Source organism: Microdochium trichocladiopsis (assembly GCF_020744255.1).
Source record: "Microdochium trichocladiopsis strain MPI-CAGE-CH-0230 chromosome Unknown B0I36scaffold_3, whole genome shotgun sequence".
Classification (NCBI taxonomy): Eukaryota; Fungi; Ascomycota; class Sordariomycetes; order Xylariales; family Microdochiaceae; genus Microdochium; species Microdochium trichocladiopsis.
In genome coordinates, this window is record NW_025763546.1 from 864,108 (window position 1) to 879,666 (window position 15,559).

The 15,559-nt window shown below is 55.5% G+C and overlaps 7 protein-coding genes across 7 annotated transcripts; 4 read left to right on the plus strand and 3 right to left on the minus strand.

Annotated features, from left to right (window-relative positions):
• Positions 1–287: 287 nt before the first annotated feature.
• On the plus strand, positions 288–3,132 carry B0I36DRAFT_84323 (uncharacterized protein). Its single transcript, XM_046163444.1, has 3 exons — positions 288–1,334; positions 1,455–2,246; positions 2,310–3,132. Exons 1-3 carry the CDS (start codon positions 611–613, stop codon positions 3,065–3,067), a joined length of 2,274 nt encoding a protein of 757 aa, XP_046014897.1. The 5' UTR covers positions 288–610; the 3' UTR covers positions 3,068–3,132.
• Positions 3,133–3,669, minus strand: B0I36DRAFT_84324 (uncharacterized protein). The gene has a single exon (XM_046163445.1). It carries the CDS (start codon positions 3,500–3,502, stop codon positions 3,197–3,199), a length of 306 nt encoding a protein of 101 aa, XP_046014898.1. The 5' UTR covers positions 3,503–3,669; the 3' UTR covers positions 3,133–3,196.
• A 307-nt stretch (positions 3,670–3,976) lies between these two features.
• On the minus strand, positions 3,977–4,687 carry B0I36DRAFT_346693 (ribosome biogenesis regulatory protein-domain-containing protein; the record flags this gene model as incomplete). Its single annotated transcript, XM_046156487.1, has 1 exon — positions 3,977–4,687. One exon carries the CDS (start codon positions 4,685–4,687, stop codon positions 3,977–3,979), a length of 711 nt encoding a protein of 236 aa, XP_046014899.1.
• A 408-nt stretch (positions 4,688–5,095) lies between these two features.
• Positions 5,096–6,810, plus strand: B0I36DRAFT_381659 (mitochondrial ribosomal death-associated protein 3-domain-containing protein). The gene is made up of 2 exons (XM_046160878.1): positions 5,096–5,837; positions 5,904–6,810. The coding sequence occupies exons 1-2, from the start codon at positions 5,195–5,197 to the stop codon at positions 6,680–6,682; spliced, it is 1,422 nt and encodes a 473-aa protein (XP_046014900.1). The 5' UTR covers positions 5,096–5,194; the 3' UTR covers positions 6,683–6,810.
• Positions 6,811–7,291: 481 nt separating this feature from the next.
• On the plus strand, positions 7,292–9,043 carry B0I36DRAFT_316985 (geranylgeranyltransferase beta subunit). The gene is made up of 2 exons (XM_046153104.1): positions 7,292–8,102; positions 8,237–9,043. The coding sequence occupies exons 1-2, from the start codon at positions 7,745–7,747 to the stop codon at positions 8,884–8,886; spliced, it is 1,008 nt and encodes a 335-aa protein (XP_046014901.1). The 5' UTR covers positions 7,292–7,744; the 3' UTR covers positions 8,887–9,043.
• An 87-nt stretch (positions 9,044–9,130) lies between these two features.
• Positions 9,131–12,233, minus strand: B0I36DRAFT_372644 (telomere length regulation protein; the record flags this gene model as incomplete). Its single annotated transcript, XM_046160136.1, has 3 exons — positions 9,131–10,869; positions 10,920–11,354; positions 11,408–12,233. The coding sequence occupies 3 exons, from the start codon at positions 12,231–12,233 to the stop codon at positions 9,131–9,133; spliced, it is 3,000 nt and encodes a 999-aa protein (XP_046014902.1).
• Positions 12,234–12,594: 361 nt separating this feature from the next.
• Positions 12,595–14,199, plus strand: B0I36DRAFT_316989 (uncharacterized protein). Its single transcript, XM_046153105.1, has one exon. The coding sequence runs from the start codon at positions 12,754–12,756 to the stop codon at positions 14,026–14,028; it is 1,275 nt and encodes a 424-aa protein (XP_046014903.1). The 5' UTR covers positions 12,595–12,753; the 3' UTR covers positions 14,029–14,199.
• Positions 14,200–15,559: the final 1,360 nt, after the last annotated feature.

Consider the following 15,559-nt stretch of genomic DNA (forward strand, 5'->3'; position numbering starts at 1 on the left):
GCCGATGGAAATGCAGTCAGATCCGGCAGGACGACGCAACGTCCGCCCCTCCCTCCACCTGCTTAGCCCGTTAGCTTGATACAGACACCCATCCCTGGCTGAGACCATTTGCAGTTGGTGGTCACGATCGCGCTGTCCCTCACTCGCGGATCCCGCCACCCCCCCACCGACGCCAGCCAGCTTCGCCCCTCGTGCCTCTCGAAGCTGTCGGCGTGTACAACTGCCCTGGCCTTGGTGATAACTCTGCTGGTTGCCTGTCGGCATTGCCAGGCATGCACAATGTCCGTCCGACATTGCTTGCTCGCTGCCACGGCTCTCCGCTGCTTCTACCCCTGGCAAACGCCTGAACCCTGACGTGCTACGCAACAAGTGGTGCGCCCCAGGCACTGGAGCCGACTATGCTTGCGGCGGGCTCCTCCCCGTCTTAGCACCACCTGTCCCCTGACTACATCCGGCTAATGTTCAAGTGCCCTCCTTTATTCCCTCCGACAACCCCAATCAGTACGGACTGTCCCTGGGCTGCAAACAGTCAGCGTGACGCCTTTGCTCAACCTTTGCACCCAGCGGCCTCATCATCACGCCGTATGCAGCCTTGACACGGCACGCCATCATGGGGCGAAAGCAGGCTCCCCAGCCGCTGTCGCTCTCAGAGCCAAGCCCCGAGGAGACGGCCGCTCTCGCCGCCGCCATCAGCGCCGCCGCGGATCCTGCCTCTGTCGCAAAGACCTCTCCCTACTCTCCATACTCATCATCGCCTGGCATTGCTACCTCCCAAGATTCCTCCTCTGTCGTCCCTTCGCGCGCGCCCGGTGGTCGGAGCCCCCAGCCTGGAGTGCACAACAGCGACGTCGCAAGCGCCCATCACATACTGCCAATATCCTCATCCAACTCGGCCTCGCCAAAGTCCCCGCGCTCACCATTCAGCCGCTTCAACACCTCGCGAAAACCCCAGGGCCCGTCCGAGCTACATTCACGGCCATCACACCAAACGCTTGGGAGCAGCTCGCGCCAACAGTCGTCCGACGACCTTCAGCTGGCACAAAGACCCAAGGCCGTGAGCGAGACGAGGCCACCCAAGACTTCCCAAGGAAGTCGTGGAGACCACCCCCCAACCGCGTTCCACAACAACAAGCACCACACCGACGACGAGAAGCATACCCGGAGCGTGAGCGCCAGCCGCTTCTTCAACTTCAGCAAGTCCAAGTCAAGCAGCCAGCTGCCGCAGCACGGCGCAAGGGAAACAATACCCGAGGGCTCCTCGCGCACCGTCGAAGCGCAGCAATCAAGGTCTGAGAAGGGTAGGGTACTTCAAAAGCAGAACATCAAACAAAGCGGTAAGTCTTGTCCGATCATGGTAACCCTGGCGGCATGGATGATGTCAGTCGAGGCAGTCGTTGTTGTAGTGTTTTGATCCTATGGCGCCCCGATCCGCTGACAGTTCCTTGTTTATTCAGCGGATACCCATACCAATACCCCCTCTCCGGGTCCGGATTTAGAGCCTCTGGCTCGTTCGCAATCAGATCTTACCCAGACGATCTCGGCGACTGAGGGTGATTCGCAAGATCCCAGACGCAACAAACAGAAGCAGTTCAACCTGCTTGCGCGGACGAGGTCGATCAAGGACAGGGATGCGCCGGAGGGTCGCAGCCTCACTGCAAATAATATGCCTGAATCAGATGAGCGCAGCCAGGGCTACTCAAACCAACAGCCATTGAAAACAGCACCCATGAACCCGGATGGTCCCGAGCGGTCCTTCAGAGGCATGATGAACTCGTCAACACGAAATCAATCGGCAGACAGAGCTGTGGCTCGTGAAGCACCACCACCCAGGGAAAATCGCCATGATCGAGATCACAGCAGGGCCATGCCCTCCTCGTATCGAGACAACGGCGGGTCGACGTTCTTTGGGGGACTCAAGAGTTCTGGTACCCGCGCGGTAGGCATGGTCAGCCGCAACATTTTCGGCAAGAGCAGTCGGAGCGGCAGCACAACGGAGAAGGAGCACGTGGTGGACGACGAGCACTACATCATCAAAGTCCTGAACAAGCCCTTGATTGAGCAGACTCGGATAACGCGGATATCCAAGCGTCTTGAGGACTCGCGAGACAAGACGGAGTTTTGGATGCCAGCTTTCCCGTGGCGAGCCATTGACTATCTGAACTTCAAGGGTTGCGAAGTCGAGGGTCTTTACCGAGTTCCTGGCAGTGGGCCGCAGATCAAGAAGTGGCAGCGGCGGTTCGACGAGGGTAAGTATACCATCTTAAGCAAGAGCTTCGTCTTGGCCAAATACTGATTGCGCGTCATCATAGAGCATGATGTGGACCTTTTCAAGCAAGAAGATCTGTACGATATTAACATCATCGGCTCGATGCTGAAAGCCTGGCTCCGCGAGCTACCAGACGAGCTGTTCCCCAAGGAGGCCCAGGAAAGGGTATCTCGCCAATGCGAGGCCACAGAGGAGGTTCCACAAATGCTCATCGACGAGCTGTCAGACCTGCCTCCATTCAACTATTATCTGTTGTTCGCCATCACCTGCCATTTGAGTCTGCTGCTTGGGCACTCTGACAAGAACAAGATGGACTTCCGCAACCTCTGCATCTGTTTTCAGCCCTGCATGAAGATCGACGCTTTCTGCTTCCGCTACCTCGTATGCAACTGGAGGCAGTGCTGGCAGGGCTGCAAGCATGAGGCGAAATATATCGAGGAGGAGTATCGCCTCTTCGAGCAGCCTCCGCCAGTAGTTACCGATGGTCGCTCACAGACATACCTGACTGTTGAGGACCACAGTAATGACCGGGACGAGGCCTCATCGGCATATGCCTCGGCATACGAAGAACGCAACATCTCATCCTCAGATAGCAGCAAGCCAGGGTCTGCTAATGGGAAACTGCGGAAACCCCAGCCGTCCTCTACCGGTCAATCTAACGGCAGCTCGTCCTCCGCTGCAGCAAACCTGAGCATCAACAGTGAGCGAAGTACAAGGACTAAAGAGGAGCCAAGGGGAGGATTGCGGCCCTTGTCACCCATCAAACCTCTGTCACCGCTGGACTTTGGCGAGTCAACTTGAAGCGATGTGTTGTCATTGATACATGGTACCATGCTCTTGTATCGATCTTCTTCGATTATACCCCTTGATAAAGAAGATGAGCTCTTCGGTCACTTGCTTTTCGCTATATATTCCGCATTCTTATCGGACCTACTGGCCGGTCTCTCCACGCCGGCAAGGACCAACCTTTGGGACGCACGCAACTGTTGGCATCGCAAAGCCATCATGGAAAAAATGGTTTGTCATTCTGCCGCGGGACGGGAATGAGTGACGAATAGATGGAGAGAACCCTTTGGCGATTACGCTATATACGGGTCGTTTTAACAGACGCCTCCAAGCTCTAGTTTCTCTGCTGAGACCAAGGGACATGGACTCGGGAGCCTTGTATATAAGTCGGGGTTGGGGATGCACTGGTGATGGCATAGCGTGATGACTTTCGTAACGGTCCTGTCCCATGTTCTTTTTGCATTGACGAGACGCTTGCCATTATAAACTCGAGATATTGATTGCGTCTTGTTTTATGACGGCCAACACAAAATCTTGGACTTGTCGACCCTGCAAGATACTTTGGTGCACGACAAGTGATCGAATAAACTGCTCAACGGAAATGCCAACATGGCCAAGTAGTTAAGGTGGGAGCATCGACAATATATTTGGCATTACTCGAAAAACATTTGTCGTAAACTTCGCCACCGAACATGTGAGTTTTGATCTGAAATGCAGCAAACGCCGAATAACGCCGGATGGATGCAATGACCGCTACAACACGGCAACATTCTCCCGCTGCGCATGCGAATTGGCGTTCGAGACGAATGTCATTCGCAACTGCCAGCCATTCTGCAGCCACGCCCGAGGGCGACAGCAGCAGTAGTCTCCCTTCACGCGTGCAAGACTTCTAATCCAAAATATGTCTTCCAATTCCACCTTTTTTTACTTGGTTGCCAGCATCTTCCTCTTCTTATTCGAGAAGGGCTTGCCGCCAGCCTTGACTTTCCTGACCTTCTCCGGCTTGCCGCTGCCGCCCTCGGCGTCCTTGTCAGCACCAGCACCACCGGCAGCACCGCCCTTGCCGTCGCCCTTGAGCTCGACGAGCCAGTCCTGCTGGATGATGCCTTCCTCCTTCTTCTTGTGGTGGGCCTTGGCGTCGAAGCCCCACGACCGCTCGTACTCGCCCGTCTGCTCGTTGAACACCTGGTTCCGCATGCGGCGCTGCTCGCGGGTCTTTGGCTTGATGCCCTTGCGGGCGGCGAAGAGCTCCCACTTGGTGGGCTGCTTGGGCGGCGGGAGGGGCTTCTCGCGCGGCATGGGCGTCGTGGGGTGGGGGAGGGTGAGCAGGACGCCCTGCGGCGCCGAGTGCAGAGGGCATGTCGTGAGCAGCTGGTTGATCAGGGACTGCGCGGCGTCGCGGGCCACGGCCGCGAGCTGGGCCTCCTTGGCTTCGCTGGTCGTCGTGACGGCGGGGCCGGAGCTGGTGGTGGTGGTGGTGATGGGCTGGTCGTTCTCGTCGTAGGTCGTGCCGCTGGCCGCGGAGATGGGGTTCGGGTCGTTGGCGAGCAGGATGCCCAGGTCGAAAGTGTAGGGCGTCGGGCGGTCGACCGAGACCTCGAGCTTGGGTTTGCTTGCTACTGCTGTGGGTGCCATTGTGTGTTGTGGCTGTCCTGACTGTCTTGAGTGTGTGTGGTCTTGGTATTCACGGCACAGGCGATACCCGAATATCTAGTTGCCGCGTGTAGTCTGCAGTCTCAAGATTGCCAGACTTTGGTTGGATGCTGCTTGGTATAGCGGAGGAACTTGTCGCAAATCTGGCAGAGATAAGTTGCGCGAGCAGACTGGCAAGCCGGCTCACTTTTTTCTGGATCCAGGGTCTATCGATAAGCGGCCCTGGGTATGTGTGCCTCTTGATGGAGAGCGCAGCGCTTGCTACGGCAGGTGAACCCAGGCCCAGAACGGTGCAGCCCCGTGGGGCTCCCGTAAACGCATGTCGAGTTTTTGAGATTCTGGCCTGGTGAGCTGGCCGCGCGACAGGGCATATCAAAAGTCCATTGGCATCATTCCGCCGCGTGCTTTTCTCCGACCGCCGGACCCCCCCGCGAAGCTCTCGCAGCCGACGACAGCGAGCGACGCTTCTGCAGTCGACGTCAGTCAGCCATGGCAGCTCCCAATTGCTGGCGGTGCCTCGCGAGGCCCTCGCAGACCCGACTGCTCTCGTTCCCGACAATCTCGACGCCCGCCACCACCCTACCTGCATCAGTCTCCCTGTTCTCCACGTCCACTGCGCTGGCTGCCACTCTGCCAGGCAAGAAGAAGGAAGCCACGGGCAAGGGCCACATCAGAGCCGGCAAGCGGCTGACGCTCGGCAAGAAGAAGAGAAAGCCTGCGGAGAAGGGCAGGCCCGTTGCCCCCGGCGAGCGAAAGGCGTTCCGCAAGCGCATCCAGCTCAGCAACGACAATGCCCTCGAGGTTCCCGGGCTCCTTGAGCTCAGCAAGGAGGTCATCAGCGACCCGGAGTCTGTCGGAAAGGTCGTCCGGTTGCCTGGGACCCTCGTGGATCAGCTGCGGACAATTGAGGTCTTCAAGCCCACGCAGAACTGGTCGCTCTTCAGATCGCCGCACATGCTCATACGCAAGGAGACGGCCGAGCTTGCCAAGCAGATCCAGGATGCGGTAGACAAGAAGCAGACCCTGCGGACGGTCATCACTGGCAGCAAGGGCTCTGGCAAGAGCATATTAGATCTCCAGGTACTGTCCATGGGGTTGCTCAACGATTACTGTGTGATCCATATTCCCGAGGGTACGTCAGACGCCATGTAGATGCTGTCTCTTGTCGTTCGAAGACTAATCGCATCGATCTTTGCAGTCCAAGACCTGACTACGGCGCACGTCGACTACTCGGCGATCCCCGACTCAAATCTCTATGCTCAGCCAACAGCAACAATTAAGCTGATGCAGGCCATCCTCAAGGCCAACCCCGTGCTCAGCCAATACAAGGTCGAAGGCGACTACCTCTACCTGCCCGTCAACATCTCCCGCAGTATGACGCTGGCGCAAATGCTCACAGCCACCAAGGATCCCGAATTTGCGTGGCCAGTCTTCAAGGCTTTCTGGCAGGAGCTCATCCGCCCGGGTCGCCCTCCCGTCATGTTCACCCTCGATGGCCTGGCGCACATGATGCGCATGAGCGACTACCGCTCGCCCTCGTTTGAGATTATCCACTCGCACGACATGGCCCTCGTCGGGCTCTTTGCCGACTCCCTCGCCGGCAGGGTGCAGTTCCCCAATGGCGCGGCCATCATCGGCACGACCAGCCAGAGCAACTGCCCGATCATCCCATCCCTCGTCAAGGCGCTCGAGCAGGCGACAGCCCGGACCAAGGGCTTGCCCGTCCCGCCGCGCGACCCGTACTGCAAGGACAAGGATGAGCGGGTGTACGAGTGTCTGAAGGACGTCAAGGTCCAGGAGGTGCAGGGCCTCTCCAAGTCCGAGGCGCGGTCTCTGATGGAGTATTGGGCCGCCAGCGGCATGCTGCGGACCACCGTTAACGAGTATAGCGTGTCCGACAAGTGGACCATGGCGGGTGGCGGTATCGTCGCCGAGATGGAGCGTGCGGCCCTCTACGATAACCGGATGGCCATGTAAACGAGATGAAGTGCGACGGAGCGAGGAAGGGATGCAGCAAGCGCTGCTGTTGTATAAGTGTATACTCTGTATGTATAAACTGGACCGCTGTCCACGAGGCTGTAGAAAAAGAACGATTCATGCTAGAAGACTTGAGAGGCTTCTCGATTTCATCGATAACAGTGATGTTTTGGTTCGCGTCAGGGCCTCTTGCAAAATCGCATCAGCCGCCGTCACCCAAAGCATGCGCCAGTGCATGTGTCGGTCTGTTCCTGGAATACGGACACACAAACGACGGATCTTCCTCACAATCCGGGAACAGTAGCCCAGATTTGCAATGAAAATCAAAAGGGGAAGAAAGAGGACTATCGCGTCGCCTGGAGGCAGTGTGATACCAGGGACACGAAGGGCAAGCCAGAAACCATCCCAACGCATGCAAGCACACGGGGATGATTCTCAGCAACCCCCATGCTTCCAAGGGAAAACAAAGAAGCATGGTATTTTCAGATGTTTAAAAAATTGACCGTCAAAGGGTAAAAGTACGAGCCTCGAGGGACTCGCTTACACTTTTCAAGGTGTAAAGAACAGATACTACACTTGATCTTAGCCAGAAATGGCAAAGAGAGCTGGGGAAGAAAAGGGAAAGAAAAGTTGTGAGGTCGTGAGGAAGGATGGTGGAAGTTTATGTAGACATTTGGAAAAGTGGGGCAGCCTTGAACGACAGCGACGACGGAGAGTTGCTTCGGTGGAAGCGGATCTGCGCTTCTGCCTAAACATCGACGAGCATTGTTTGACTCACTGTCTGAAGGTCTTGGAAGTAACGGCTGACGAATTGTGGCTTCATTAGGAACAAGGGTACGATACTGTTCGAGGGTGTTCAGGTAGGCAGCAGTCTGCCTGTCTGCTTTGGCTAACATCACGAAGTGGGCGACGACAAACGCCCCACCAACCACCACCACCACCACGAGCTGTCCCGCTCCCGAGGTCATCACCAAAGCGCAATATCAAGAGAGCTGGGGAGGACGAATCAATTGACGATACGATCATTGCAAACAGCAGAGCCAAGACGGCGGCAGGTTCACCATGTCTACTGCCTCGGATGTCCAGCTCGCCACGGCCGTCCACGTCTCATATATCCAGTCCCTCGATACACGCAAGGACTCGTACGAGTACTGGCTGACCGAGCACCTGCGCCTGAACGGGGTCTACTGGGGTCTCACGGCTCTACACCTGCTCAGGCACCCGGACGCCTTGCCCAGGGACGAGACCATCGAGTTCCTCCTGTCGTGTCAGCATGAGAACGGCGGCTTTGGTGCCGCTCCCGGACATGACCCGCACATGCTGTACACGGTGAGCGCGGTGCAGACTTTCGCCCTCGTTGATGCGTTGGATGTTCTTGATGCCCGGGGCAAGGGGGGAGGAAGGGGGAAAGTCGTCGAGTGTGAGTCATCATTCGCACCCCTCGTCTCTTTGTTCATGGTGTCGGTCGTTTATCCTTGTGTCTCTGGTCACTGCCTGGCTGCTGCCTGGACAGTATATACAATACCGTACTGACTCGGCATGAAATACAAACAGTCATAGCTGGCCTCCAAAACCGCGAGACAGGCAGCTTCACCGGCGACGAGTGGGGCGAGGAGGACACGCGCTTCCTGTACGGCGCCTTCAACGCCCTCTCCCTGCTCGGCCGCTTGGACCAGGACACAGTGGACATTACAAAAGCCGTCAAGCACGTCGCTGCCTGCGCAAACTTTGACGGCGGGTACGGCCTGACGCCCGGCGCGGAATCCCACTCGGGCCAGATCTTCACGTGCCTCGGCGCCCTGACCATCGCGGGCAGGCAGGACCTCATCCCGGACGTGGACAAGCTCGCGCGCTGGCTGAGCGAGCGGCAGGTCCCCGGCGGCGGCCTGAACGGGCGGCCCGAGAAGAAGGAGGACGTGTGCTACAGCTGGTGGGTGCTGAGCAGCCTGGCCATGATTGGCAGGACGCACTGGATCGACCGGGACAAGCTCATCCGGTTCATCCTCGCGTGCCAGGACACGGAGAATGGCGGCATCTCGGATCGTCCGGGCGACATGGTGGATGTCTTCCACACATTGTTTGGCATCACGGGGCTGAGCCTGCTTGGGTACCCAGGGCTCGAGGCTGTTGATCCTGTGTATTGTCTGCCCAAATCGGTGACGGCACGGATACTTGGCAATAAGGGGGCTCATGTCGATAAGTGAAGAATAAATAATGATACACAAGACAAAATATGACTCGAAATAACATGCCTCCTACTCGGCAGCCTCCCTAGGACGAGAATGGTTATGTGAGTTTGCCATGGTGACAACACTGGCGGTAACAATTCAACGTTTGGCCATATGACGTCTGCGGAGGATAGCGCAACACCAATGTCGTGATCATTGAGTAAAGACGATAGAATTACACTCTCATAAAACTCTCTAGAGCTGTGAACAGTCCCCAATATCACGAATATCCGATCAAGTCGCCCATCAGCAAGGCCTGGTGCTTCTCGATTGCTTCCCTGAGCCTGATCAGCACGCCCGCCGCCATCATCTTGACCTGGTTCTCCTCGCCGCCGCCGGCCTCATCTCCACCTCGAGTGTTGTCGAATACGTTGCTCACCCACTCGGCCGTCTCGACAATCTGCCTGCCATGAGTGTCACACAAACCTCGCATGTTGTTCTCGTTCACATCCAAGAGCGAGATGAAGCCAACCAGTACTGCATGAGTAACGTCCAATGCTCCGACACACTGCCCTCGCACGCCAAGGAGTACGTCCCAGAGCTCTGCAGTCATCTGCGGAAGCGAGAGCGTGCTGGGTCCAGCAGCATGGATCAGCACGGCAAGCGTCTTGATGAACAAAGCGAGGAGATGCGGCTGGAATAATACGCCCCGCATGGCCGCCGAATGCGAGTGCACGGCAGCTGGGAAACGTGAAGTAAGGGGGAAGAAGAACGAAGATGCGATGATCGCTGCTGTGGTGTTTGGAATAGACTTGACTCCGGTTTGCCTCGTACTTTTGCTCATGGTTCTGCCTGACCCTTGTGCGTCCTTGAGGCGGGAAGTGAAAGAAGACAACTTCAATACATCGGGCCCGGACGTGGCATCCGCAGCTTCTGCAGCCAGAGGCGCCAGGAACGACTGAGAGAGAGACTGTGCGAGATTGTCGAGTGCATTTGGTGGCAGTGCCTTCAGATGAGAACCTCGAACGGCACCCTGCAGCCTGGCTTCCGTCGCGGGCAAGTAGTGCTTCTCAACTCTGGCGGGCAACGTCTTGGAAGGAAACGCTGCCGCCGCCGAGTACTCAGATATGTCAAAGCCCGCGAGTTCTCGACCACTCAAGCCAAGGACAACAAGCACGGATGCTCTTTGCGAGAGGGAGTAGTCCCCGTCAAAGAATGTCCTGCCGAACCAAGGCGCCATCTTCTTGGGCTGAGCAAGGACGATCGCGACCATGCCTTGCAGTCGCAGGCTTTCAAACTCCTCGAGTTCGTACTTGTTTTCCAAGCCCACCAGGAGGGTAGCCAACTCCTCAGCGTGAGATGTGACTTCCGTACCGTAGTTCGCTTTGCGCCGGATCAGTTCAGGAGCGGTGGTAAGCGCAATCTTGTGGCGGTCGAAGTTCTCCGTGTCTCGAAAGTATGCAATCAGATCTCGGATGTAGACTGGTGTTTTCGGTTTATCTCGGTTGATCATTGTCGGATCTTCGTCAGAATCTTCGTCATCAGATTCAGGCTTTGCGTAAGGGACGAGATCAGGGTCTTCCATTTCTACATCCTCGTCATCCTCGATTTCCTCGATGATGAAACCAGACTGCGCAGGCTTGACAGGTGGGCGCTTGTCTATGCTGCGAGTGGCTTTTGTTTTCACTTTCGATCGAGAGGATGTCGAAGACGCTCTCGTCTCCCGAAGCTGGTCCAATGGCCCGACTTGGTCACGAATCTTGACAAGTGACTTGTACCATTGCGCATCTTCCGTATCGACCTCATCGATCTTGAAGTTGAGTCTCGTTTTGTCGTCATGGACGAGCCCAGAAAGTGCCTCACCAACCACCATGCCCAAGACACGGCTTCGGTTTTGTGATGCGCCTATGCGATTGGAAATGGTATTTAGATAAGCACTCGATCTCAGTAAAAGCGTCAGCTTGATGGGAGCTAAGCTGTGTACATAGCCAGCTGCCAGGAGGAGTACTTGTGCTTGAGCTGTAACAACGTCAGAATGTGTTGGCTTGATGCGGCGATTCTTTGCTTACCCTCCTGCTGGAGTATAGGCGCGTGTTTGATGAACAACTGGTCACCGAACTGACTGGTGCAGCGCTCGAGGATCGTAGACAGTGTTTCCCTGTCGTCTGCCAGCGCGCCCACCACAGCTCTACGGATGCCACAACCTTCGCCAATACTAACACCGCCAGTATTGGTCAACCAATCCACCAAATAGGCTTTGCGACCTTGGCTCGTGCCAGTTAGGATGCGTATCGCGCCAATTGCGGCCCAGATGATGGGGTAGTCGGCCGTGGTAGCACTGTCATCGATGGTACTGAGATTATTCTTGGCTATATGCTTGATGATGATCTCCAACCATTTCTTCTGATCGGAAGTAGGCAGGGAATCCATGAGCCTAATGAAAGTGTCTCTTCCCTTTGCGCTGTCCAGAAACAGGCAATTGAAGAGTGTCTGTGGAATAGCATCTGTAGCTCATGTCAGATTCATTCACGACCACAAAAAGAGTATGGCAACTCACCGGAGTTCGTTAGTCTCATGGCACGCTTCAGTAAGTCCACACAGAAGCTCTCGGTTTCTGGGTCTGCCGTGCTGGGCAAGCATCTTAGGATGTTCCGAAGTAGCCAGTCTATGTAAGCCTTTGTCGATGAGACCCAGAGCTCGCCATCTAACTTATCCGCTTGGCGCAGCAAGAAGTCGGCCTCCGCGCTTATGGAGGTAAGTTTATTGTTTGTCAAAAGACCAAGTAAGTCTTGGCGCAAGATCCGGCCTTGTGGCGCTGGCTTTAGAGACTTGATGGGCGCCCACAAATCTGTAATGGCGTGTTCCGAGTCGAGAAGGGCCGACAGAAGTCCCAGTGATGATTTCAGATTCAAAGCCACGTAAGCATCTCCCAAGCCTTTGGGGTCTGACTGTGCTTGTTTGAGGAGTGCTCTCATGTAGATGAGAACTGAATTCAGACCGGTCACGCTCCTGAGAACCATCAGAAGTGCTTCGAATGCTCCGCTTTTGGGCGTCTCGGTTTCCTCGTTCAGCACAGCCCAGTAATTTGGCACGATCTCCGCGACCAAAACGTGGACAATCTGGGCGCTCTGAGGACCCGGCTGCCGGATGTCGAAGCCATGCCTGCCCTCGATACCTTTGCGCAGATATCTCAGAATGGAAACGAGCTTGTCATAGCTAGGTTGGCTCTTGAGCGCCTCGAGGGCTTCGTCTGGGGATGAGGCAGTAAACTTGGTCTCTTCTGAGGCGTTCTTGGGTGGAGGTTGCGAGAGTGTGAGGAAGTCGTCACTGTGAGCCGGGGAGGGCTTGTACGTCCGGCTCACTGGCGTGAGGAGCTCGTCCATGCTTGGCTTCGTTTGCCCAGATGGGTTCGCGATATCAGGGCATCATGCAAACTTCTCCAAGCCACGTCCCAGTGCAGCTGTGCATGGAGACACAGAGTCCGGTATAAAGCGCTTGACCGGCCGTGGAGAAGCGGCTCTGCTCGGGGAATGCGGCAGGTGTTTGACGTCCCGGCAAACATCATCGTTGCGTTTGAGCAATGTGCCTGCATCTCCAGGGTCCACCACCCCACCCCACCTTCAGGACGGCAGGGCATGACCCACTGTAGCTCCATTGCTCAGCGACGTCGGGCGCCGCTGTAGGCCTGGATGAATGGCGTGCACCTGGAGCACCTCGCGACATCCCCCCAAACCATCTCACTCTCTGCATTCAAGCCCCTCCATGATAGCACGTGGGGCGCCTCCTTCCTGCGATCCTTTAAAGGTGTGGCAAAGAGGCCTCCAGCATTACTGCTAGTCTCTTGTCTTCTATCTGCGGCGTGTTATTTGCATTTCCAGTCCCGCTTCACGACTCAGAGCAGCCATGGCCGAAGGCTCAACACGATGGCAGTATCTCAACCAGATCCGCCAGACCACGGGTCCTTTCAATCCTGATACAGACGTCAGCGCGGAGGCGCTGTCGGCACTGGACCAAGCCAAGATCCTCGTCATCGGCGCGGGGGGTCTCGGATGCGAAATCCTCAAGAACCTCGCCCTGTCTGGCTTCAAGGACATCCACGTGATAGACATGGACACGATCGACATCTCCAACCTCAACCGCCAGTTCCTGTTCCGCAAGGACGACGTGGGCAAGTACAAGGCCGAGGTCGCAGCAGCTTTTGTCGAGAAGCGGGTCAAGGGCGTCAAGATCACTCCGCACAACTGCAAGATCCAGGAGTTTGATGAGGATTTCTACATGCAATTCCAGATTGTGGTATGCGGACTTGACAGCATAGAAGCCCGCCGCTGGATCAACGCCACACTGGTCAATATGGTGGACGAGGACAACCAAGACTCCCTGAAGCCTCTCATCGATGGCGGCACAGAGGGCTTCAAGGGCCAAACCCGTGTCGTCTTCCCAACCATGACCCCTTGTATCGAGTGTCAACTCGACCTGTACACGCCCCGTGCCGCGGTGCCGCTGTGCACCCTTGCTACCATCCCAAGACAACCTGAGCATTGCATCGAGTGGGCGCACATTATTGCTTGGGACCAGGAGAAGCCCTTTCCTGCACTGGACAAGGATGACCCTGAGCACATCACTTGGCTCTACCAAAAAGCCACAGCACGCGCGAGCGAGTTCGGCATATCTGGCGTCACTTATTCTCTAACGCAAGGCGTTGTCAAGAACATCATTCCAGCCATAGCGTCAACAAACGCCATCATTGCCGCCAGCTGTTGCAACGAAGCACTCAAGATCGCCACCTCTGCCGCACCAGCTCTTGGGTTTGAAGAGAGCTACATGATGTACACCGGTGACGAGTCTGTCTACACGCACACTTTTAAGAATGAGAAGAAGGACGACTGTGCGGTTTGTGGCAATGAAGCCAAACCACTGAGTGTCGATCCAGAGTGGACGCTGCAGGAACTTCTTGACTCGTTCGCCATGAAGGCAGACCTGCAACTCAAGAAACCATCACTGCGGGCTGAAGGTAAGACTCTCTACATGCAGTTTCCACCAAGCATAGAGGAGCAGACCCGGCCAAACCTTGCAAAGAAGCTGAAGCAGGATCTGAAGCTGGACGTCAACCACGAGATAGTGGTCACTGACCCTGCATTCCCAACGTTGCTCTTCCGATTTCTCCTCCAGTTTACATGAATGGGCTGCTTCAAGGGCATATATGGCAAACACATCCTCTCGTGCGACCTTGGGTGTGTCTCGTCTTGCTGGACGCGTCGGCCCGCTGTCTTACGGGCTTCTGTTCCAAGGCCAGAATCTTCCAATAGCAAGCACGTTCTGTATGACAAAATGAAAGATTTTCTAAACCTTCAAGTCTGAACTCAAATGCATAATATGGTGATTACTCAATCGTTGAGTGGTGTCTGCGACGCCCTCAAAATTGCTTTCTGTTACCGAAAGGGACGGGCGTGCCGCACGGCAGGCATAGAGGTGATGGCGTTCTCGGGAGACCAGTACCGCTTTTTCTCCCAGGGAAAAATGCTCGAAGGTGGCCAGAGGCAAAGGGTCCGGTCTCCAGTGCGTCCAAGTACAATCTTTGATGGTGGCAAAATAACAATGCTCCGGAAGACTCACTTCTCACCCCACACTTACAGCATGACCCCTGTTGCTACGGCGATCAATGAGCCGCGAGTACACTTTCCTATTTCTATATCTATTGATGATGACTTGCCCTCGCTTTTGCAACTGTTTCGTCATCAACAACCTGCAGGCCTGTGCTCTACTATCATCTACACCGGCGATCTCTCTCTCTCTCTCTCTCTCCCTCATTTTCGCAAGACCTACAACAATGGCACGGAGAAAGAAGCAGAACAAACGAAAGGCAAAACAAGCAATCCGCACACAATATACGGCACGATACCTCGATCGAGTCTTGCAAGATTGCTCAGTCAACCATAGTCAGCGATGGGAGCGGTTCAGAGTACCCAGACTGGTAGGTTTATTGTGCTGACCATCTTTCTTACATATACGTGACGACCCAGTTGACAAGTCCAAGCTACTCGATCAGACGACATCTCAACAAGATCCTTTGCTCATGTGCCTGCCCACGGAATTGTTTTTCATGGTAGTCAAGAAACTTGATCCAGTCTCACACGTCTGCTTTGCATTGTCATGCAAGCACTTCCTCCAGATCACGTACGCCGCGAATGAAGAGCTGTACATCCCTTCAGTCCCAAAACATGTGTACAAAGGGAGGTGCATGGCTGTGCTCTCCCTTCAGCAGCTTCTCTGGCCTGTCAGCCACGGCGAAGATATTCGTGAGCCAGTCAGCACTATTGCTCTCTGCCGCAAGTGCCTCAAACACAGATCGACCCAGATGAAGGATTGGGATATTGACATGGGCAAGGCATTGGACTGGGCACGGCAAGAAATACGCCTGTGGTATCAGAACCGGGGGCGCCACTGTCCCGGGTGTATTATGGTACTGAATAGAGTGAGGCGGTACCTTATGGCAAAGCGCAGATACTCTTCGGCTTGAACAGAATACGGGGAGATCAGATTATTGGTGGCTTACCAGTCACAGAAGCATCTTGTGGTGGAGGACAGAGATCGACAAGTTGTGACGTGGCTGCCAAGTCTGGACAGTTCTTTCTGCTGAATGAAAATACCACTTGATTCTAAAAGTAAAGACCATTATCAGGGTCCGCATATTTGAGCTCATGATCATGGT

Coding starts and splice junctions, on each gene's coding strand:
- B0I36DRAFT_316989 (XM_046153105.1), top strand. CDS start 12,754: ATGGCCGAAGGCTCAACACGATGGCAGTATCTCAACCAGATCCGCCAG.
- B0I36DRAFT_84323 (XM_046163444.1), top strand. CDS start 611: ATGGGGCGAAAGCAGGCTCCCCAGCCGCTGTCGCTCTCAGAGCCAAGC. Junction 1,335..1,454: donor GCAGAACATCAAACAAAGCG/GTAAGTCTTGTC, acceptor TTGTTTATTCAG/CGGATACCCATACCAATACC. Junction 2,247..2,309: donor GCAGCGGCGGTTCGACGAGG/GTAAGTATACCA, acceptor GCGTCATCATAG/AGCATGATGTGGACCTTTTC.
- B0I36DRAFT_381659 (XM_046160878.1), top strand. CDS start 5,195: ATGGCAGCTCCCAATTGCTGGCGGTGCCTCGCGAGGCCCTCGCAGACC. Junction 5,838..5,903: donor TGTGATCCATATTCCCGAGG/GTACGTCAGACG, acceptor CGATCTTTGCAG/TCCAAGACCTGACTACGGCG.
- B0I36DRAFT_316985 (XM_046153104.1), top strand. CDS start 7,745: ATGTCTACTGCCTCGGATGTCCAGCTCGCCACGGCCGTCCACGTCTCA. Junction 8,103..8,236: donor AAGGGGGAAAGTCGTCGAGT/GTGAGTCATCAT, acceptor AAATACAAACAG/TCATAGCTGGCCTCCAAAAC.
- B0I36DRAFT_84324 (XM_046163445.1), bottom strand. CDS start 3,502: ATGGGACAGGACCGTTACGAAAGTCATCACGCTATGCCATCACCAGTG.